Here is a 24,911-nt window from a genome sequence, read left to right as displayed (position 1 = left end):
GTTTTAAATATCACAGTTAATAAGATCCCATTTGCATGTCGATACTCATTGATATTATAGTGGTTAGATTTAATCAGTTTAAGTCTATTTCTATGTCTAATTTGATGATGGTGGTATTACAGAGACTTCTTTTCTGTACTCTTGAGTGGTTGATTTGGAGTTAAGGCCTCAAGAAAGTACTGCTGATCAGACCAAACTGGAAGCTTTAGCTGCTCCAAAATATTTTTGTAAATTGCATCAAAGGAACAAGAAAAGTGAGAAAGTGGCACCACAATGGCCCAAAGCACAGCAAATCTCCAAAGAGCAATTCCTAAGGTGTGTAAGTGTTTGACACAGTATAAAAGTAATGAGAAGTCTAACTGTAAGAAAGTCAAGGATGTCAATGATGATATCAACAGACCTATAGCATGAGGAAGTGAATTCCTATAGATAAGGAAGTCAGCAATTTCTCTGAGACCTTCAGCAAGAATGTTGAGGTTTGCAATAAATGTGGAATGAAAAACTCAACAAACCAAACTACAAACAGTGATAACTGCCATCCAGAAAGCAGATCACACAGAGGGAAGAACAGCAAGAATAGAAGTTAAGGCCAAGAAAACATGGCATCCACCCAGAAGATTTAAACAAACATAACCACGAACTTCAAAATCCCTAGGATGTGATCAAGAGATCAATCTTGACAATTTATGGGTAGAAGAAGCTGAGATGAAAATCAAAGGCATAAATGCCCATCTAATGAAAATTTAACAGAAACATCCCAAATCTAGGGAAAGTAATAGTTATTCCAACACAAGAGGCAATTGAATTCCCAAGAAGACATGATGAACAGAGAACACCTCATATTATAGTTAAAATATTCACTACAGAAACCATATTGCAGCTGAGATAAAAGCTGCCACCTGGGTTAGGAAAGCAAGACCATCAGGATAATAAAAGACTTCTCAACAGAAGCCCTAAAAGCCAGCAAATCCTGGCATGATGCATTTCAAGCTCTAATAAAAAAATCAACTGCCAACCACAAATACTTTCTCTACAAAGGTCACATTAGCAATAGAAAAATAAGAAAGACAAACACAAGTTAATCACTTACCACTACTAAGCCAATGTTACCAAAAAATACTTAAAAGAATATCAAAAATACAGGAAGAAAATGGCAGTCATGATCACACACACACATAAAGGAAGAACATGTTGAACATGTTTCATAAAAGGAAGAAAGATTCTTAGAAAAATAAGAATGATAAACTAAAACAACTGGACGGAAATAAAAAAATCAAAATCTCAGTAAATTTGACATGAAGGAAAGGGAAGCTAAAGAAAAAAAATCAAAGGAACATCTGAGTTTACATTTTCTGGTTGTTACAAATAAGGTTGCTGTGAACATAGTGGAACACATGCCCTTGTGGTATGGTGGAGAATCTTATGGGTATATGCCCAGGAGCCGTATAGCTGATTCATCAAGTAGAACTATTTCCAATTTTCTGAGGAACCAGAAAATTGATTTCTGGAGTGGTTGTACCAATTTGTAGTCAGTCTCACCAGGAATGGAGCTGTGGTCCCCTTTCTCTGAATTCTTGCCAGCATCTGCTGCCACTTGATATTTTAATCTTAGACATTCCTATTGGTGTAAGGTCGAATAACAGGGTTGTTTTGATTTGCATTTCCCTGATGACTAAGGATATTGAACATTTCTATTATTATTATTATTAAATTATTTTATTTATTTACATTCCAAATGTTGCCTCCCTTTCCTAGTTCTCCCTCTCAAGATTTCTTCACCCCATCCTTCTCCACTTTGGCTCTGAGAGGGTACTCCCCCACACATACATCCACCCCTTCACTCCCCCACTTGCCCCCCTCCACCTCACCCACCCCAACCATCCCCTTTCCCTGGGGCATCAAGTCTCTACAGGATAAGTCACATCCTCTACCAGTGAGGCCAGACACAGCACTCCTCTACTATATATGTGCTGTGGGCCATGGTCCAGCCCATATATGTCCTTTGGTTAGTGGCTTAGTCTCTGTGAGCTCTCAGTGATCTGGTTAGTTGATGCTGTTGTTCTTCCTAGGGTTGCCATCCCCTTCAGCTCCTTCAAACCTTTCCCTAAGTCTTCCCCAACTTCAGGGGAATGGTCGGATGTAAGTATCTGTATCTGATTCTTGGCCATTCTAGATTCTTCTATTGAGATTTCTCTGTTTAGCTCTGTACCCCAGGTTTTAATTGGGTTATTTTGTTTGTTGAAGTCTATGTTTTTTAATTCTTTATATATTTTGGATATTAGCTCTCTGTTACATGTAGGGTTAATTATGATCTTTTGCCAATCTGTAGGCTGCTGTGCTGTCCTAGTGACAGTGTTCTTTTCTGTACCGAAGCTTTTCAGTTTCAAGAGGTTCCATTTATCATTTGTTTATCTTAGAGCCTGAACCATTTGGTGTTCTGTTCAGGAAATTTTCCCTTTTGCCAATGTATTCAATGCCATTTTTCACTTTCTCTTCTATTAGGTTCAGTGTATCTGGTTTTATGTTGAGATTCTTGATCCACTTGGACTTGAGCTTTATGTAGGGTGATAAATATGGATGCATTTACATTCTTCTACATGCAGACCACCAGTTAGACCAGCAGCATTTGTTGAAGGTGCTTTCTTTTTTCCACTGTATGGTTTTGGCTCCTTTGTCAAAAATAAAGCGCCCATAGACATGTTGATTTATTTCTGTGTCTTTGATTCTGTTCCATTGATCAGACTATTTGTCTTAGTACCAATATCATGTGGTTTTTATCATTATTGCTCCATCCAGATGTCCCTCAACTGAAGAATGGATACAGAAAATGTGGTTGGTTCATTTACACAATGAAAAGTCAAGGACATTGTGAATTTTGCAGACAAATGGATAAAACTAGAAAATATCATCCTGAGTGAGGTAACCTGGACACAGAGGGACACATGCATGGTATGTCCTCACTGGTAAGTGAATATTAGCCAAAAAGTACAGAATACCCATGATACACCTCACAGACCCTAAGAAGTTAAACAGGGAAAAAAGGCCCAAGTGACGATGCTTCAATCTCACTTAGAAGGGGGAACAAAGCAATCATGGGAAGCAGAGGGAGGGAAGGATCTGGGTGGGAGGGGGAATGGGACAGGAAAACTGGGTAGAATCAGGTATTGGAGGGAGACAGGGAAGAGGCACAGAGGGCCAGGTGAATGAATGGAAATCTACCACTGGTGGAGTTTGGAAGTGGGGGAACTCTACAAAGTCCCAGAGACTTGGATGGGAGAAACTCCAAGGTCTCAAATGTGGGTTACCTTAGTCAAAATGCCCAAAAGTATGGATATGGAACCTGAAGAGACTACCTCCAGTAGTCAGACAGGGTCCCTAGTTGAGGGATGGGGACACCAATCCACCTTCAAAACTTTTGACCTAAAACTGCTACTTTCTAAAAGGGATAAAAATGGAGCATAGACTGAAGGAATGGCTGACCAGTGACTGACCCAACTTGGGATCCATCCCATGGGAAGGCACCAAATTCTGACACTATTACTGATGATATGTTGTGCTTACAGATAGGAGCCTAGCTTGGCTATCCTCTGAGAGGTTCTACCTGCAGTTGACTGAGACAGGTGCAGATACTCACAGCTAAGCATTAGATGGAGGTCAAGGAGCCATGTAGAAAAGTTAGGGGTAGGATCAAAGGAAATGTAGGGGATGGCAACCTCATAGGAAGCCCAACAGTGTCGCCTAATCTGAATTTCTGAGAGCTCCTAGAGACTGAGCCATCAATTAAAGACCATACACAGGCTGATCTGAGGCCCTGGCACATATGTATCAGAGGTCTGTCTTGTCTGGCTTCAGTAGGAGAGGAAGTACCTAATCCTATAAAGATTTGATGTCCAGGATGAGGGATACCTGGGGGTTGCACCCTCTCAGAAGTGAAGAAGTGAAGGGGTGGAAGAACTGTGCAAGGGGCCATGGGGGAGGCAACATTTGGGATGCAAACAAAATAATTAACAATAAAATGGAATAAATCAAAGAATGAACAAAATAAACAGCTGTCTTTTTTTTTCCAAAACAAGATCAACCAAAACTTAGCCAAACTAATAAAAACACAATTCTTTAATTCAGTAAAACCATAGGTGAAAAGGCATTGAACAGGTGAAATGTCATCGAGAAGATTACTAGAAAAATCCTTAAAATCCTGAAAAATCTGGAAGAAATGGGCAAATTCTTAGGCATATCTAAAGTACCAAAATTAAATCAAGAGGCTATGAACAATTTGCTCAGAGTCATAATGAACAATGAAATTGAGTTGTCATCATGAGCTACTGATAAAGTATTCCTCCAAATAACAAACAACAGTGTTTTAGAGAAGATCGAAGACTAGTGCTCCGCAAACTGCTCTATTAAACAGAAAGTGAAGAGTCATTGTCAAATATTCTACACGATATTCTCCTCATGTCCAAACCAGATAAGCACAAATCCCAAAACAGAATACAATAGAAAATTTCTCCAGTGAACATGTTTGTAAAACTCCACAAAATATTTCCAAACTGAGTTAACAAATCAAAAAAGACTCTATGAGGATCAAGTTGGTTTCATCCCAGAAGTGCAAGGATGGTTAAACACATATCATTCAATTCAAGTAACACAGAACATAGACATGGAGATTCTAGCACATTAAGAATAAATATTCCAGAAATTAATTTTTAAAAGAGAGAGGGCAGAAATCACATGATCACCTCAGTAGATACAAATAAGATCTTTGACAATGTCTACCATTCATTCATAATGAAATCCCTAAAAAAAAATTTTTATAAAGACCAAGAGTAGGCTTCAATACACTAAAGTCTATATGTCATCCCTACTTGATAAACCAAGCTGGGTGTAGAGGTACAGGCCTTTATGTAATCTCAGTACCAGGGAGCTGATGCAGAACTACTGTAAATTTGAGATCAGTCTTGACTACCTAATGACAAGCCAAAGAGGGCTACAAATCAAGCCCTTGTCTGAACAAACCAAGTATGCAAACAAGCAAGCAAACAGACAAACAAAAATCACAATAGAGACTCCCAAATCAACCCACTTGATTTTCCACTAAGGTGCAAAGGCACCGAACCACTTCAGTGAAGGGAAGAGGGGAAATTGGATAGTTACATGTCAAAGAAAGAAACTTTCTCCCTCTAAACTTTTCTCTTTCTAAACAATTATCAATTCAGTATGGGTCAAAGAACTTAAGACCTGTAGCATTGAAACTGCTTGAGCAAACATAGAGATAACACAAGATATAGGCATAACTATGACCTTTAAGAAGGGCTCCAGTATCCTGGGGAACAACAGCAAGAACTGCCAAATGGGATTGCACAAACTTGAAAACTTCATGCAGCACAGGAAGCAATCAACAGTCATTAGGCAGTGTGCAAAATCAGAGACTCAACAGGAGATTAAAATCAAGAATACATAGAAATCCAAAGATTGATTGCCAAAATCCAAATCATCCTATCAACAAATGGGAAAATGAATCAAACAATATATTTTTTAAAATGTGTCTAATAAATATTAGAAAAAAATCAACATTTTTGGTTATCAGGAAAGTACAAATCAAAACTACATCGAGATTCTATTCTACCTTAGTAAAAAACCATTACAGAATTAATGATGTACTGGGCATAATGACACACGCCTGAAGGCAGAGACAGACAGAACTCTGTAAGTTTGAGACCAGTCTGGTCTGCACAGCAAATACCAAGCCAGTCAGGACTACATAGTGAATCCTTGTCTTGTGTGTGTGTGTGTGTGTGTGTGTGTGTGTGTGTGTGTGTGTGTGTGTGTGTGTGTGTGTGTGTGTGTTGAAAATAAGAGGGAATCTGAGAATGAATTTACGGGACTTAGGGGCATTAGATAAGATATGGTAAGTGCATCAAAGAAGAGCAAAGTTTGGAATAGTTTTGTATAAAACATGTAGCAAGATTCACTATTTTATATTTTAAAATAATAAAAGAAAGGGTTAAAAAACTAAGACTCATCCCTACCCTCAGGCCCAAATTCTTCTTGGCCATTCTCATTCATGGTACCAGAGATGCTGTCATATCTTCTATATTTTATTTTTTATTTTAAGTTTCATCATTCTTTCCTGCTATGGATTAGAGGGAGGCCTTATGCATGCTAAGCAGTTGCTCTACCACTAAGCAGCTGACATTCATAAGTCCTTTATATAACTCACTACAGCATTCACTATGTTCAAGGAACAGGGGAATGAGAAAAGCTTCTTGTCAAACAACAGTATGCATCCATGAAAGCCATCCTCCACATGATGCCAGGTCACAGGAACCCCCTGGTCTTCCAAGCGCTTCTTATAGAGCAAGACATCATCACGGATAATGTCCCAGTGAAGGCTCACTAAGAATGCCTCAGGAAGCTGAGCAATGATTTTATCATCTGCTACGAGGGGAGAAATGTCTATATTCATGGCATGTTTGGTTTCTAGATAAGCAGCCTCATTAAAAGGTGCAGGTGACTCAGGTGGCTGGTATGTAGTCCTGAACCTTTTAGGGATGTTGTCAGGGCTTAGCCATTTCTCATACTTCTTCCAGGCACTTGGAGATATACAGGCACCTGTCAACATGGCATCTTTCCAGGAGAAATCAATGGCCAGATATTTACAAATACAAGTAATCATGAAATCCTTGGTTAGGAATGGGATATTTTTGTGCATCAGATGTGATGGGGACTGGAAATAAAATGCCTGCAGAATTGGATAAATCAGGACCTGAGCCCGGATCTTGGGGATATCTGTTCTACTCAACAAGGTCTGAGTGACAACAACTGCAGCTGCACCTCCAATGCTCTCTCCACAGATCACGACCCGGGAGGGGTCTATCCCATAGGCTTTCAGAGACTTCAGGAAGTGAATGGAGGCATTTATGCAGTCATGGTATAGAGAAGGATGGTGGTAATAAGGAAGCTTTCGGTACCTACAGAAGGAAGACAGAGGACAGCACATCAGTGTGTGGGCAGGAATTACTGGAGGCTTTTTAAATTGCATCCTCTACTCATTCAAGAGTCTACTTGATTTAATCTTCTGCATGACCCTAGGAATTGAAGACAGTCATCCCTATTTCCCCCTACACGAGTTTGAAGAAGCTGCCAAAAGTCAGAGTTGTTGAAATTCTCTATTCAAACCCATGTTTTGATCAGATAGTGTTGACATACCATGCAAGTTGGAAACCATTGGCACTGGAATAGAACAAGGACTGTTAAAGGCTAGGTTCACAACAAAAAAAAACATGAAGATAGAAACCAAACTGTTATGACAGAAAATAAGCAACAGAAATTTTGGCTGATCCCACTGTTTCTGTAAGCAGAGATAGAGGAAAGAATGGTGAAATCAAAGTGTAGTTGCTTTAATCTATAGGGGGGAAGTGAGAAGAAAGGGAATGGAAAGGGATGAGTGGGAAGGGAGTGGAGGAAAAGGGAGAGAGGGGGAAAGGATAAGAGAGGAAAGGGAAGGTGGAGAAAAAGGAAGGGAGGGGAAGAAAGAAAGAATGGAGAGGAGAGGGGGAGGAAGGAGGAGAGAAAGCTCTCCTTAGATCCAGCATATCTCAGGCATCTCTCTCAGGCACTATCCACTGAAGGCCCTTGACAGATCAAAGCTCTTGGTCCTGGCCTGTATGATAAAGAGAGCTAAGTATGAGCCTGTGAGAAAACCAGTAAGCAATATTCTCCTATGGTTTTGTTTCAAGTTTTTGCTAGAATTCCTGCCCTGCCTGTGACCTGAAAGTGATAGCCAAATGAACCCTTTCCTCCCTAGGTTTCTCTTGGTCAGAATGCTTTATCACAGAGACAGAAAGCAAACTAGGACAGTAATTATTTAGCAATGTAATGAGTACCTGCAGAATCACCATCCAGCAATGCCTGTCGCCTTCATTGTGATTTCAGTCACCCTTTACTGCTCTCTCATAATCATCCAGGCCTCCACAGAAAGAAGGGCTCTAATGAATGTGTCACATTAGTCTAATTTACATTATGTCGTTGAGTCTGTTTACTTATAAGATCTTTCCTTTTTATTCTAAACGGTGAGTACATGTATGTGTACATGTACACATAAGACTCAGTGCATTAGGGGGACAGATAAGGGCATTGTATTTCAGATCTAGAGGATCTGAAAAACGGACAGTTGAGAGTGCTAGGATCTGAACTGGGGTGTTTGCAAAAGTGGTACATACTCTTAACCACTAAGACATCTCTCCAACCATGGAAGAAATTCTATTGATTTTAATTAATTTGACTTCACATAGAAGTTATTAAGCGTCCATAGAGACAGCGCCAGAGCAAGCGCGAGCCGTACGGGCACTGGGCGACTCTGTGCCTCGTGGAGGAAAATCAACTAAACATGGGCAAAGGACATCCTAAGAAGCCGAGAGGCAAAATGTCCTCATATGCATTCTTTGTGCAAACTTGTCGGGAGGAGCACAAGATGAAGCACCCGGATGCTTCTGTCAACTTCTCAGAGTTCTCCAAGAAGTACTCAGAGAGGTGGGAGACCATGTCTGCTAAAGAAAAGGGGAAATTTGAAGATATGGCAAAGGCTGACAAGGCTCGTTATGAAAGAGAAATGAAAACCTACATCCCCCCAAAGGGAAGACCAAAAAGAAGTTCAAGGACCCCAATGCACCCAAGAGGCCTCCTTCGGCCTTCTTCTTGTGATGTTCTGAGTACCGCCCCAAAATCAAAAGCGAGCATCCTGGCTTATCCATTGGTGATGTTGCAAAGAAACTAGGAGAGATGTGGAACAACACTGCAGCAGATGACAAGCAGCCCTATGCGAAGAAGGCTGGCAAGCTGAAGGAGAAGCACAAGAAAGATATTGCTGCCTACAGAGCTAAAGGAAAACCTGATGCAGCGAAAAACGGGGTGGTCAAGGCTGAAAAGAGCAAGAAAAAGAAGGAAGAGGAAGATGATGAGGAAGATGAAGAGGATGGGGAAGAGGAGGAAGACGAAGATGATGAAGATGATGATGAATAAGTTGGTTCTAGCACAGTTTTTTTTCTTGTCTATAAAGCATTTAACCCCCCTGTACACAGCTCACTCCTTTTAAAGAAAAAAATTGAAATGTAAGGCTGTGTAAGATTTGTTTTTAAACTGTACAGTGTCTTTTTTTTTTTTTTTTTTTTTGGTATAGTTAACACACTACCGAATGTGTCTTTAGATAGCCCTGTCCTGGTGATATTTTCAATAGCCACTAACCTTGCCTGGTACAGTCTGGGGGTTGTAAATTGGCAAGGAAATTTAAAGCAGGTTCTTGTTGGTGCATAGCACAAATTAGTTATATATGGGGACAGTAGTTTGGTTTTTTTTTCTTTTGATTTTATTTTTGGGTTTTATTTTTTTCATTTTCAGTTGTCTCTGATGCAGCTTATATGAAGATAATTGTTGTTCTGTTAACTGAATACCACTCTGTAGTTGCAAAAAAAAAATGCTGCTGTTTTGTTGACATTCTGAATGCTTCTAAGTAAATACAATTTTTTATTAAAAAAGAAGTTATTAAGCTATTAATTTTGAACATATTTTCCTTAACTTTATTCTGTTAAGATCTCCTTATCTTGGCATACCCTCATGGTTCTATGATTATGTAATATTTCCTAAATCACATGATCCCTTATAAGACTTCCTGTTCAAATCTCAGTGCTTAGGTGATTGATCCAGTCATTGAGAGATTACCATATCGTAAAGCTTCCAGTATTATTAATGGTTTAGTTACTGGTGGGTTCATAATTTGATTTCACTCTGTAATAGTTATCAAAACAGGTATGTGTTTGGAAGTAAGCACTTTTATTCACTAAGCCATTTTGTCATCCCACTTAGCTGGTGATAACTAAACAAAATATACAACAAAAAGAAAATCTATAGCTTGCCAGAAAAGTTGTAGATTCAAAAGATCCAAAAAAGTTTGACACCTTTATAAACAAATAAAATGGCTAGAGATCTAGCTTAGTGAGTAAGTACTTGCTGCTCAATCATCCAGAGTCTGGATCCCAGTACCAACAGTTGGTGTCTTGAATGCTTATAATCCCAAGGGATCTACTGGCCTCTTCTTGCTTCTTTGCACACTCCCAACTACATGTGTGCATGTACTCAAAGATATATACCTACACACTAAAAGCTTTAAATAAATAAATACATAAACAGACAAATAACTAAATATCAAATGCTTTGTGCTGGGACAGAGGGGAAAAATCACTTAGCTATTGAACAGACCTCACCCATGACAGACTCCTGGATAAAACTGCAAACTTGGTAGAAGACTTTTGCTTAAGAATATAAGTACTGCCAGGGTATCTGCTTGCAATGGTCTACCTAGAAAATTGCCTTCTCAGGATTCATTTCCATTACTTGTTGCCTAGACTCAAAGTCCAACATGGTCATGTCCTAAGGGAATCAGCTAGCATTACAGCTGGTGGCAAGGTAGGCATCATCCTCATGATGCTGAAAGTGCAAACAAGTGAAATATAGTCACTTAGTTGTAGAAGCTTCCACCCAGGTCAAAAGGGAAGCCTCGGACACCAAGTAAAGTATAAGACAGTTGGGATCATGTACTATGCCCATGAGAAGGAATGTGTAAACCTGTATGGTGAAGGCTATGCTCCAATAGAGACCTGAGGAAATAGAAGATGCTGAGAATTTGAACAGTATGATGAAAACAGCACAGGCAAAGGTCAGATGAAGGCTAAGAAGGTAGCCAAGCAGACTTCAGCCAGCAGAGATACAGAAGGAGAAAGCCCAAATTATTTGAAAGTTGAGTCATTCCTCCATGTACCCAGATAAAGGCAGGAAACTATAAGACACAATTTGCCCTAGTATGTTTTTGTCTTTCTTGAACCTAGCTGTTCCCTCTATAACACCAAGTCTTTTTCTGTGAGTGAGGCTGTTTTCCCTGTGACATTGTATGTTGGAATAATGGAATTTGCTCTTTTAATTATGAGGGAGTTCACAACTGAGAATTAGCCAAAGTTGCAGAAGACTTTGGAATTGAATCTCTCAGCAAAACTGGGACTATTAATCTTGGGGACTATTGTACTATATACATTTTGAGTTGGCCATCAGTCTTGGATGTGATTCTGTGTCAATATAAACTCTCCCTCAAAAAGTCTATGTTAGCAACTTGTTCCCTAGAAATGGATCAAATCATTGAGATATAACTGGACTATAGAAGTCTGACATTACCAATAGGATAATTCATTCATTGATTTATAAGTTGATAGCATTATTGGAATTTGGGACTCATTGTAAGATATAGACATCTCAGGGTGTGTCTTTGAATGGCACCTTATCTCTGGCCCCTTTTCTCTTTGCTTCCTAACTACCATAAGTGTAGTCACATTTGATGTATTATGCCCTTTTACTTTGAGACTATTCCACCCTATAGAATAGCAATGAAGCAAATTGACCATAGACTGAATGAAGTTTCTGGGACTTTGAGTCAAAGTAAACTTTTCCTCCTTTCGGCGATTTATTTGGTATTTGAAATAATAGCATTTTAAAAAGTGAATGAGGGGAACTAATTTTCACCATGGATAGTCCACTCACCCCCCAATGATGAGGCCCTTTTCTCATTTGCATGATGCTATGTCCATAGGTAAGAGCTTCTCTAGGGACAAAGACAAAGAACTGCCACTCTATGTTTCCCCCTGCCCTGTGGATAAACCACCCACTGTCTGAAACTACTCACCCCACTGACACCAACACTGAGTCTGTCTCTCGAGCCAGGAAGGTACACAGGTTGTGGTGAGAGTCTGCAAGAAAAGGCCAGGCTTGTTGTACTGCATGAGGAGGGCCCACAAATCCCCACCCAGTATTAGGAAAGCAGCTGATATGGTGACCATGAGCTGATATCTCTGTTCCTAGTCTTGCCCAGGTAACCATGTAAAGGTAAATCCAGATATCTACCTCCATTAAGTCAGTCTCAGAAAGTAAGATGTTATCCATTTTCCCCCACTCGTGGGACCAGGTTTTATACAGATTTATGAAATCATATATGTATATATAAAATTAGAAGTAAATTTGCCTAAGGGGCAAATGAGACCAATGAAGAGGTGAGAAGACAGAATGTAGTGGTATACAGAGGAGGTATGCTCAAAGTATATTATATAGTTGTGTAAAGAATGACTTATGCAATCCAGTATAATTATATGAAAACAAAAAAAAATATTTAGAATAAGCTCCGATGTTATGTTTGTACAAGGCACACAGCCTGGTTATTTACTGTTTCTATATGAATTCTTTGCTCCTTGTGGAATTTTCCCCCTAATATTTTTTAAAGAGTTTATTTTTTTAAATATGTATATGTGTGTATACAGAGGGTATGTGGACCTGAGGAGCGTAGAGGTCAGAAGAGGATATCAGGTCTCCTGGAGCTGGAGTTACAAGCACTTGTGAGGCTCTGGATGTACTCAATGGGAACTAAACTATGCTCCTCTGCAAGAGAAGTGAGCACTTCTAACCTGTGAACCATCTTTTCCTTAGTCCTGTTTTGAAGTACAATATTGTTTATCCTAGAGGCTGACTTTCTAGAGTCTCTAGTTTTGCAGTCCAGTTCTTACTGACTTCACCCAGGTCTTCAGCTATACAGCATTGACTCTTTCCATTCCTTGGTCCTCAAATTTCACTTCTTTTGAGACTGACTGATTAGAAAACCCGAGGTGCTGTGATTCTAAGTCTCTCCCTGTTCTATGCCCACATTGTCCAATCCAAAACATTATACCCTCCTATTTGTGTTCTGTAAGGTCCAGCCTCCTACTTTGACTGGCAGGCCAATGAGGGCAGGGACTGAGTCTAGTTCTCTGTACTCTGGGAATCCACAGATAGATAAAAGGAGCTCCAATGGTTGCTTGCTTTGATTCCCTCTCAAGATACCATCATGGAAAGTGGGTTGAGTGGTGGAGGTTGTGAGGTCCCTCTCCTTCTGTACTATAGGGATGTTTCTTACCCAAGCTGCCAATCATTGCTCCTCCTCCATGGAAAAAGAGGATGCCTCGTCGGGGTTTGGAGGAGGCTGCCTTGGGACGAAAGAGTCTTACAGGGATTGTGCCAAAACGCAGGTCCTTCACAAACACACCATGGTTCTCCTTTGATGAAAGGCTGTCTTGTAAAAAGCAGAAAAATTGAGGCATGGAGCAAATGTTCATCTTCTCGAGTATATGCCCCTGTAGGAAAGAGAGAACAGTTCGAGAATTTCAAGATGCCTCTATCCTTTCTACTCTTGACATGCTGCCCTTCTCAACTCTGTGTTCTGCACAAAGCCTCCACTTGAATACATTGTACATTGTAGTACAACTGGTTGCTCCAAAGACGCATGAATATCTAAATCTGTTCATGAAGATCTAGGGCATGAGAGATTTGAACAGTAAAGAAAGAAGAGCCATTTTCTGGCAGTCTTTGTAGAAAAGACCTATGGCCCAGTAGCTTGGTTATATGTCAGTCTTAGCTCATTTCTACCACAATGTACCCAATTTGCACCAACAGTGGAGCCTTTGTTTATCCTTTAGAGATTCCTTCAAAGAATGTGAGGGAAGCAAATATTTCTGGTCCTAGGTCCCTATGATTCTGGCTAATCTCCTTTTCAGAGTCAACAGCCAAGTTGAGGCTTGGTGCAGAACGTGCCATGGACTTTAGCTCCCTCTGCACAGGCCATGCATCCCCAAACTTTGTACTTAGGGGAAACTTGTTATACCTTTTCTTGCAGTTCCCTCGACCATGAAATGGGGAGCCACTATCATCTGTTTCAGGCTTGTCTGGATGGAATAAAGGGAGTATGTTTTAGAAACATGATACTCTCCAAATGTGGAGAAGGCAGCTGATGGGGATGATGTCATCAATAAACCTGAGGTCATGACCACTGTAATTCCCAAAGAGACAAGAAGCAAGACTGGAACCTGAAAGCTACGTATGCCTCTCCATGATGAGCACTGTGGCCACTGTAGGGCTGAGGCTGTGACTGGATTAATGAATTATCTGTCACTTGTTAAGACATTCACTGACACAACGGGCATGGATAAAGCAAAGCATTTATCATATTTGATTCCTATTGTATTGTAACATGCTCTCCTCTCTCAGTGTGAGAAGCACTGATGACTTTAGAAGATGCTCTAGATCTTGGATGGTCCCTACACAAAGTCTCAATGATCTCTACTGGATAGACAGCATTTGTCATCTTTTCTGATATATTTTTAGGGTAGCAGAGTTCCTGAGCCATATTCTCTGGGAAAGTATCTCAACATATTCATATACCAAGAGCAGAAGAATAGAATGACCTAGATTTCCATCAGTCTGTGCTGAGAAGAGGCTAGATGAACTCAATAAACCCTTCAAGATTGCTCTGCCCCCAATAAACTATTGATTTTTTTTTGCCACACTCAAATCCTAAACTCCTTTGACTTTATTTGTTTAACTGTCTTTTCAATTATGTCTTTTCAATCATGTCTTTCCAATATTTATTTTTATTTTATGTGAATGAGGATTATTGCACCAGGTGTGTACCTGGTCCCCTGAGGCCAGAATAGAGGCCAGAATAGAGCATCAGATCCATTATGTGGGTGCCACGAACTGACTCGGGTCTTCTTCAAGAGGACTAAATACTGAGCCACCTATATTGTTTGGTTTAAAGATCTTCTAAGCACATAGGTTATTCACTTCTTAATAGTTTGTATATAAGGATGCTCCTACTCCCCACTCCAGTACATATAAAGCTATAATAGATCAAATTAGTTTCAAGTTAATTTTTCTTTTGTCTAGTTTCTTGTAATCCAGGATTGAATTTAAGACAGGATAAGATTTTTCTTCTGTCCTTTCCAACTCTATACTCCCCCCCCCCCGGCAGAAACCCTGGGCTAAGGAGATATTAAAACCCCAGGACTCTAGCTCACAATGGCTTTCCCTAACCATTCCAAACTGATGAACAACCAAATGCTGTAACACACCTCAGAAGACTGAGGTCACATATCCCTAACTGAAGGTTCTTATTTTACTGATGAGGAATCAGAAGTATTTCAATCACCCATGTAAGGACTTACTCAATCAAGCCAGAGTCATGAAGGACTACACTTTCCCCATCCAATTTCTGGCATTTGTAAGGGACTCAGACTGTTCTCATCGGAAACCAACTTCCCAGTTTCTTCTCTGCTGATTCTTGTTGCATGAAATAAAGGAAGTGAGAGGGCAAACACAGTGTGTTGTTCTTAAGAAGTCCTCAGCATCTCACCTGACATATCACTACTGACCAACACACATTGGCCATTAGATTGTATAAATCTTTGCGAAACGCTTTCCTCAGACTGAAGTTCAGTCTATCCTGGCAGGACATGATTATTAAGAAACAAAATTTACCCATGTGGTTGTCAGATGAAAGCAGAAGTGTAGAATCCGAAACTTCACAGGGTGTGGAATGGAAGGAGGCACATCAATCGTAAGGAAGTGGTCTATGAGAACCCACACGTTGACTCCCAGGACCAGGAGACACACGGTCGCAAGAAGAAATCCCACCAAGTAAAGCATGGCCTTTGTATTCCTTCAGAGGGAGCCGAGGAAAACATGTACCCTGGGAAGACTTCATGGAACTTCTCTCACACAAAACCAGGTGCCTTATAACCTTCAAAGAGGCACCGTGGCCTAACCTCACCCCTTTTCAAAACCATCTAGATAATGGAAGGATCCCCATGTGAACTGATTACAGCAAACCCCAGCTCAGAGAGACTCCTGTCATGCCAGGAGAAGTGAAACCCTGGTACAATATCCCCAGGGCAGAATAGTTTGTCATCACACCACGCAGGGAGTCAACAACCTGGTTAGGAGACAGTTTTGGAGAAGGGGTTATCTGGAAAGTGATGCCAAGTGACAGTCAAGTCCCTAGAAACTGGAGTAAATTCACAGGAATCATCTGAGATACTCTGTGACTCTCCTCTCAGGTGTGAAATCAGAGATTAGAGAGGTGGTGACCCCAATGAGGAAAGGCATTGTGCAGTGTCTAAAATAATCTATTCTTCTCCAACCTCACCTTTCCTCTCTCCTCAGTAGCCTCATTTGCCTAATAATAGTTTCACAATTTCTCCTTGGACTCATTCCCAACCTTATGTCCCACATGCACGTATTTGGAAGTCTAAGCCCATGCAATCTAAACATATTGCCATAAACCAGATAAGCTAATTTTGAGAGATATTTTTAACAACTTTTCTTTTCTTTTCTTTTCTTTTCTTTTCTTTCCTTTCCTTTCCTTTCCTTTCCTTTCCTTTCCTTTCCTTTCCTTTCCTTTCCTTTCCTTTCCTTTCCTTTCCTTTCCTTTCCTTTCCTTTCCTTTCCTTTCCTTTCCTTTCTCTCTTCTCTTTTTTACTTTCCTCCTTCCTTTAATGAAACCAGATAAATCATGAGACCACAGTTTGAAAAGAATTACAGACTAGTATCAGTAATACACATAGATGGTGCAATAATTCTAAAGAAAAGGCCAGCAATTTATTTATTTATTTTTATTTTTAAATTTTTTTATTAGATATTTTCTTCATTTACATTTCAAATGCTATCCCAAAAGTCCCCTATACCCTCTCCCTGCCCTGTTCCCCTACCCATTCACTCTCACTTCTTGGCCCTGGCATTCCCCTGTACTGGGGCATATAAAATTTGCAAGACCAAGGGGCCTCTTCCCAATGATGGCCAACTAGGCCATCTTCTGCTACATATGCAGCTAGAGACATGAGCTCTGGGGGGTACTGATTAGTTCATATTGTTGTTCCACCTACAGGGTTGCAGACCTCTTCAGCTCCCTGGGTTCTTTCTCTAGCTCCTCCATTGGGGGTCCTGTGTTCCATCCTATAGATGACTGTGGGCATCCACTTCTGTATTTACCAGACACTGGCATAGCCTCAAAAGAGACAGCTATATCAGGGTCCTTTCAGCAAAATCTTGCTGGCATATGCAATAGTGTCCGCGTTTGGTGGAGGATTATGGGATGGATCCCAAGGTATGGCAGTCTCTAGATGGTCCATCCTTTTGTCTTAGCTCCAAACTTTGTCTCTGTAACTCCTTCCATGGGTATTTTGTTCCCTATTCTAAGGAGGAATGAAGTATCCATGTGTTGGTCTTCCTTCTTCTTGTTTTCTTGTGTTTTGTAAATTGTATCTTAGGTATTCTAGGCTTCTGGGCTAATATCCACTTATCAGTGAGTGCATATCAAATGACTTCTTTTGTGATTGGGTTACCTCACTCAGGATGATGCCCTCCAGATACATCCATTTGCCTAAGAATTCCATAAATTCATTGTTTTTAATAGCTGAGTAGTACTCCATTGTGTAAATGTACCACATTTTCTGTATCCATTCCTCTGTTGAGGGACATCTGGGTTCTTTCCAGCTTCTGGCTACTATAAATAGGGCTGCTATGAACATAGTGGAACATGTGTCCTTATTACCAGTTGGAGCATCTTCTGATCTTCTGGGTATAATGCCCAGGAGAGGAATTGCTGGATCTTCTGGTAGTACTATGTCCAGTTTTCTGAAGAACCACCAGACTTATTTCCAGACTGGTTTTAACAACTTTTCTATGAGCATATTTTTGTGTGTCTGTGCACACACACACACACACACACACGTGTGTGTGTGTGTGTGTGTGCATACTCTTTCATGTGTGTGTTGACATGTGTGTGTACACATTGAAATCAGGCATATTCCTTAGATGATTTCTACTTTATTTACTAAGGCATGGCCTTTCTCTGAATGTGGAGCTCATCGGCTGTAGCCTGATTGTCCTGGGGATCCCCTGTGTCTACCTTCCTACCTGTCTTCCTACCATCATACCTGCCCAGATTTTAAGTGCTCTGAGTTTCAATTCTCCCATTATGCTTTACGAACTGAACCATCTTCCTAGCACTGAGCACACTTTTAAAAAGGTAAAAGGAAACATTCAATGTTCAAATCCACAGCCACTTCCTTTGTTGGAGTTTTGATGCTAGAGCACATTTCATGCTCTGATATGGGTTTACCCTTCCTCTTGGGACTGTTTGTTCACTGCAAGAATCTTCTAATCCAGTGGCTCAAAAAGTTCATAATAGTCATTTATATGCCACCTATTAAAGGACTCAGAGGATTATAGTACAGGGTCTTTGTAAAGTATGTGATAACACACTAGAGGCCTTAGGCTTATCCCTAGTATAAACAATAAGAAGTCAATCCTTCCACATTATTCATCTTCTGGCATTAGTACTCCTTGCTGGTGGGGTAGAGAAGGGAAGAGAGGAACAGCATATTTGTGGTTGTCTTGAAACGTAGATAAAGAAGCACTTATGTTTCACTAAGCATAGTTTTAGGTACCAAGTACACATGAATGGGCGTGTATGTTGGCCATTGGCAGAATGCTGATGCTTGTCCTCAAAAGATATATCACCTATATAGCAGATGGCCATCATTCAGGTAATGGTCTCTGTGTGTGTGTGTGTGTGTGTGTGTGTGTGTGTGTGTGTGTGTGTGTGTGTGTAATAAAGCTAGGTTAGTGTAAGGATCACGAAATATGATGGCACTGATGGAGATGGAGAGGAACACATGCAAGGATGGGTACCTTTATAAGAGAGAGAGAAAGAAGGGAACTACACAGAGACAAGGAAGGAAGGCAGCTTAAAGCTTTAATGTGAAGAGGTGATATTTTTATGAGACAAACTGCACTGTGTACCACAAGGAGCATGAGAAAGAAAGACACTGGGCCTTATACTCAGACACTATGCCTACATCCCCACTGCTCCTCTCTGTTTTTCCATACACTGGCACTTTGAATGTATGTGGCAACATCCTAAAAATTATACTGGAAGTGGAACAGGAGGAAGCCTGTGTTAGGCATTTTCTCTCACGGCTTCTTGTCTTCCATATGATGTGCTCAGTTCTGCACACCCTCCTAGCCATGATGAATGGGAATTTCTGAAACTTTGTTCCAAACTATATTTGTTTCCTTTAGTTAGCTATTCCAAACTACATCTCTGCTTCCGTTAGTTGATTTCTAGGATATGTTGTCACAATAGCATGAACAGTGATTACTTGTATTGGTCTCAGAAAAGCTGTGGTTGGGTAAAAGTGAAAGGTATGCAGCTCCTGTTTCATTAGTTCATTGCATCTGGGGAGCAGTGGGACTTGGAGCTTCTATTGGTGCATAGAAAAGACAGGCCATACATAAACTACTGGGCTACCTCCAGCATGGAGAGAAGTTCTTCCCTTTCCTGTGATAAGAAAGAGCAGTGTTGACGAGGGTAGGACAAAGATTTTTCTAATAACTAGAAGTGAAAGAAGAAAGAAAATGCTGTTCCATTTTCTTAAATTTTAACTTATGTTCTAAATCAATAAATGTGAACAGTCAGAATGTCAATAGTGAAGTCTGTGTGTTCCATAAAAACCATCCTGGGCCATACTCCTGCTAAATGAGGCTCTGCCTCTTCATTCATGAGGTCAAGGTTACTATATGATCACTAGAGAAAGCTAACATGTTACTTCATTTTCAGACACTTGCATAGGGCACACTATTATTCCTAACATGCAGGATGTAGAGGGAGGAGAGTCTCTGCAATTATAAGGCTATCCAGAGCTACATAGTGAGATCATGTCTCAAAGTAAGAAAAAGGTTTCCTTTGGAGACAAGGAAACAGTCTAGGCTGGCCTTGAATTCAATATGTGGCTGAACTTGAAAATGCATTCCTTGAAACGGTCTGGAGACGATATGAGATATGAATATGCATGCCATTTTTTTTATTTATTTATTTATTTATTTATTTATTTATTTATTTATTTATTTGTTTGTTTGTTTGTTTATAGAAAGAACAGGGAAATGGCTCAGCAGTTAAGAGCATTAGCTGTTCTTGCAGAGCACCAGAGTTCAGTTCACAGCACCCATGTGTCAGTCAGTTCATAGCCATCCTTAACCTACATTAGGGGATCCAATGCATATGCATACACACAGGAAAACATGCATAAAAGTAAATCAATAAGAAAAAACATTTCATATTCCAGATGGCCTCCAGAGCTTCCCAGAACAACCTTGGTTCTGACTACCATTTGATAGCCTGAGACCTGACTTTGGATGTCTGTTTAAAGACTTGAGCCCAGGAAAAACTCCCTATAGCTCAGCTTTTCTTTCTAGTTCCCTTCCTCTCTATTTCCTGCCTCTCTTTACTGAAAATGTCTTTTTTTTTATTTATTAGGTATTTTCTTCATTTACATTTCCAATGCTATCCCCAAAGTCTCCCATACCCTACTCCCCCACCCCCCTATCCACCCACTCCCACTTCTTGGTCCTGGCTTCCCCTGTACTGAGGCATATAAAGTTTGCAAGAGCAAGGGGCCTCTCTTTCCAATGATGGCCAACTAGGCCATCTTCTGCTACATTTGCAGCTAGAGACATGAGCTCCATGGGGTACTGGTTAGTTCATATTGTTGTTCCACTTATAGGGTTGCAGGCCCATTTAGCTCCTTGGGTACTTTCTCTAGCTCCTCCATTGGGGGCCCTGAGATCCATCCAATAGCTGACTGTGAGCATCCACTTCTGTGTTTGCTAGGCCCCGGCATAGCCTCACAAGAAACAGCTATATCAGGGTCCTTTCAGAAAAATCTTGCTAGTGTATGCAATGGTGTCAGCGTTTGGAGGCTGATTATGGGATGGATCTCCCAGTATGGCAGTCTCTGGATGGTCCATCCTTTTGTCTCAGCTCCAAATTTTGTCTCTGTAACTCCTTACATGGGTGTTTTGTTCCCAATCTAAGAAGGGGCAAAGTGTCCACACTTTGGTTTTCGTTGTTCTTGAGTTTCATGTGTTTTGCAAATTGTATCTTGTACCTTGGGTATTCTAAGTTTCTGGGCTAATATCCACTTATCAGTGAGTACATATCTTGTGAGTTCTTTTGTGATTGGATTACCTCACTCAGGATGATGCCCTCCAGGTCCATCCATTTGCCTAGAAATTTACTGCATTCATTCTTTTTAATAGCTGAGTAGTACTACATTGTGAAAATGTATGACATTTTCTGTATCCATTCCTCTGTTGAGGGGCATCTGGGTTCTTTCCAGCTTCTGGCTATGATAAATAAGGCTGCTATGAACATAGTGGAGCATGTGTCCTTCTTACCAGTTGGAACATCTTCTGGATATATGCCCAGGAGAGGTATTGTGGGATCCTCCGGTAGTACTATATCCAATTTTGGAGGAACCACCAGACTGATTTCCAGAGTGGTTGTACAAGCTTGCAATCCCACCAACAATGGAGGAGTGTTCCTCTTTCTCCACATCCACGCCAGCATCTGCTGTCACTTGAGTTTTTGATCTTAGCCATTCTGACTGGTGTGAGGTGGAATCTCAGGGTTGTTTTGATTTGCATTTCCCTGATGATTAAGGATGTTGAACATTTTTTCAGGTGCTTCTCAATCATTCAGTATTCCTCAGGTGAGAATTCTTTGTTTAGTTCTGAGCCCCATTTTTAATGGGGTTATTTGATTTTCTGGAGTCCACCTTCTTGAGTTCTTTATATATATTGGATATTAGTCCCCTATCTGATTTAGGATAGGTAAAGATCCTTTCCCAATGTGTTGGTTGCCTTTTTGTCTTATTGAGAGTGTCTTTTACCTTACAGAAGCTTTGCAATTTTATGAGGTCCCATTTGTTGATTCTCCATCTTACAGCACAGGCCATTGCTGTTCTATTCAGGAATTTTTCCCCTGTGCCCATATCTTCGAGCTTTTTCCCACTTTCTCCTCTTTAAGTTTCAGTGTCTCTGGTTTTCTATGGAGTTCCTTGATCCACTTAGATTTAACCTTAGTACAAGGAGATAGGAATGGATAAATTTGAATTCTTCTACATGTTAACCACCAGTTGTGCCAGCACCATGTGTTGAAAATGCTATCTTTTTTTTCACTAGATGCTTTTAGCACCCTTGTCAAAGATCAAGTGACCATAGGTGTGTGGGTTCATTTCTGGGTCTTCAATTCTATTCCATTGGTCTACTTGTCTGTCGCTATACCAGTACCATGCAGTTTTTATCACAATTACTCTGTAGTACAGCTTTAGGTCAGGCATGGTGTTTCCACCTGCGGTTCTTTTATAGTTGAGAAGAGCTTTTGCTATCGTAGGTTTTTTGTTATTCCAGATGAATTTGCAAATTGCCCATTCTAATTTGGTGAAAAATTGAGTTGGAATTTTGATGGGGATTGCATTGAATCTGTAGATTGCTTTTGGCAAGATAGCCAGCCATTTTTACTATATCAATCCTGCCAATCCATGAGCATGGGAGATCTTTCCATCTTCTGAGATCTTCTTTAATATCTTTCTTCAGAGACTTGAAGTTCTCATCATACAGATCTTTCATTTCCTGAGTTAGAGTCACACCAAGGTATTTTATAATATTTGTGACTATTGTGAAGGGTGTTGTTTCCCTAATTTCTTTCTCAGCCTGTTTATTCTTTGTGTAGAGAAAGGCCATTGACTTGTTTGAGTTAATTTTATATCCAGCTACTTCACCGAAGCTGTTTATCAGGTTTAGGAGTTCTCTGGTGGAATTTTTAGGGTCACTTATAAATACTAACATATCATCTGCAAAAAGAGATATTTTGACTTCATCTTTTCCAATTTGTATCCCCTTGATCGCCTTTTGTTGTCGAATTGCTCTGGTTAGGACTTCAAGTACTATGTTGAATAGGTAGGGAGAGAGTGGACAGCCTTGTCTGGTCCCTGATTTTAGTGGGATTGCTTCCAGCTTCCACCATTTACAATGTTGGCTACTGGTTTGCTGTAGATTGCTTTAATCATGTTTAGGTATGGGTCTCAAATTCCTGATCTTTCCAAGACTTTTATCATGAATGGTTGTTGGATTTTGTCAAATGCTTTCCTAGCATCCAATGAGATGATCATGTGGTTTTTGTTTTGAGTTTGTTTATATAGTGGATTATGTTGATGGATTTCCGTATATGAAACCATCCCTGCATCCCTGGATTGAAACCTACTTGGTCAGGATGGATGATTGTTTTGATGTGTTCTTGGATTCGGTTAGTGAGAATTTTATTGAGTATTTTTACATCAATATTCATAAGGGAAATTGGTCTGAAGTTCTCTATCTTTGTTGGGTCTTTATGTGTTTTAGGTATCAGAGTAATTGTGGCTTCATAAAATGAGTTGGGTAGAGTACCTTCTACGTCTATTTTATGGAATAGTTTGTGAAGAACTGGATTAGATCTTCTTTGAAAGTCTGATAGAACTGTGCACTAAACCCATCTGGTCCTGGCCTTTTTTTAGTTGGGAGATGATTAATGACTGCTTCTATTTCTTTAGGGGATATAGGACTCTTTAGATCAACAATGTGATCCTGATTTAACTTTGGTACCTGGTATCTGTTTAGAAGTTTGTCCATTTCATCCAGGTTTTCCAGTTTTGTTGAGTATAGCCTTTTGTAGAAGGATCTGACGGTGTTTTGGATTTCTTCAGGATCTGTTGTTATGTCTCCCTTTTCATTTCTGATTTTGTTAATTAGGATGCTGTCCCTGTGCCCTCTCTAGTGAGTCTGATCAAGGGTTTATCTATCTTGTTGATTTTCTCAAAGAACCAGCTCCTCGTTTGGTTGATTCTTTCAATAGTTCTTCTTGTTTCCAACTGGTTGATTTTGCCCCTGAGTTTGATTGTTTCCTGCTGTCTACTCCTCTTGGGTGAATTTGCTTCCTTTTGTTCTAGAGCTTTTAGGTCTGTTGTCAAGCTGCTAGTGTTTGCTCTCTCTAGTTTCTTCTTGGATGCACCCAGAGCTATGAGTTTTCCTCTTAGAAATGCTTTCATTGTGTCCCATAAGTTTGGATATATTGTGGCTTCATTTTCATTAAACTCTAAAAAGTCTTTAATTTCTTTCTTTATTCTTTCCTTGTCCAATGTATCATTGAATAGAGTGTTGTTCAGTTTCCACGTGAATGTTGGCTTTCTATTATTTATGTTGTTATTGAAGATCAGCCTTAGTCCATGATGATCTGATAGGATGCATGGGACAACTTCAATATTTTTGTATCTGTTGAGGCCTGTTTTGTGACCAATTACATAATCAATTTTGGAGAAGGTACCATGATGTGCTGAGAACAAGGTATATCCTTTTGTTTTAGGATAAAATGTTCTGTAGATATCTGTTAAATCCATTTATTTCATAACTTCTGTTAGTTTTACTGTGTCCCTGTTAAGTTTCTGTTTCCAAGATCTGTCCATTGATGAAAGTGGTGTGTTGAAGTCTCCCACTTTTATTGTGTGAGGTGCAATGTGTGCTTTGAGCTTTACTAAAGTTTCTTTAATGAATGTGGCTGCCCTCGTATTTGGAGCACAGATATTCAGAATTGAGAGTTCCTCTTGGAAGATTTTACCATTGATGAGTATGAAGTTCTCTCCCTGTCTTTTTTGATTACTTTGGGTTGGAAGTCGATTTTATTAGATATTAGAATGGCTACTCCAGCTTGTTTCTTCAGACAATTTGGAAAATTGTTTTCCAGCCCTTCACTCTGAGGTAGTGTCTGTCTGTTTCCCTGAGACAGGTGTCCTGTAAGCAGAAAAATGTTGTGTCCTGTTTGTGTAGCCAGTCTGTTAGTCTATGTCTTTTTATTAGGGAATTGAGTCCATTGATATTAAGAGATATTAAAGAAAAGTAATTGTTGCTTCCTATTATTTTGGGATTTAGAGTTGGCATTTTGTTCTTGTGGCTGTCTTCTTTTAGGTTTGTTGAAGGATTACTTTCTTGCTTTTTCTAGGGTGTAGTTTCCATCCTTGTATTTTTTTTCTCTTATTATCATTTGAAGGGTTGGATTCATGGAAAGATCATGTGTGAATTTGGTTTTGTCATGGAATAGTTTGGTTTCTCCATCTATGGTAATTGAATTTTTTGCTGGGTATAGT

At 40.0% G+C, this 24,911-nt stretch overlaps 1 protein-coding gene and 1 pseudogene across 1 annotated transcript; one reads left to right on the top strand and one right to left on the bottom strand.

The window, feature by feature from the left end:
- Positions 1-6,075: 6,075 nt before the first annotated feature.
- Aadacl4fm1 (AADACL4 family member 1) lies at positions 6,076-15,607 on the bottom strand. Its single transcript, NM_198662.3, has 4 exons — positions 15,376-15,607; positions 12,980-13,196; positions 11,723-11,786; positions 6,076-6,968 (listed from the first exon to the last, which is right to left on the bottom strand). The coding sequence occupies exons 1-4, from the start codon at positions 15,541-15,543 to the stop codon at positions 6,194-6,196; spliced, it is 1,224 nt and encodes a 407-aa protein (NP_941064.2). The 5' UTR covers positions 15,544-15,607; the 3' UTR covers positions 6,076-6,193.
- On the top strand, positions 8,387-9,015 carry Gm13121 (predicted gene 13121; annotated as a pseudogene).
- Positions 15,608-24,911: the final 9,304 nt, after the last annotated feature.

This window comes from Mus musculus, chromosome 4, assembly GCF_000001635.26.
Source record: "Mus musculus strain C57BL/6J chromosome 4, GRCm38.p6 C57BL/6J".
Lineage (NCBI taxonomy): Eukaryota > Metazoa > Chordata > Mammalia > Rodentia > Muridae > Mus > Mus musculus.
This window is presented reverse-complemented; position numbering and strand designations above follow the sequence as displayed.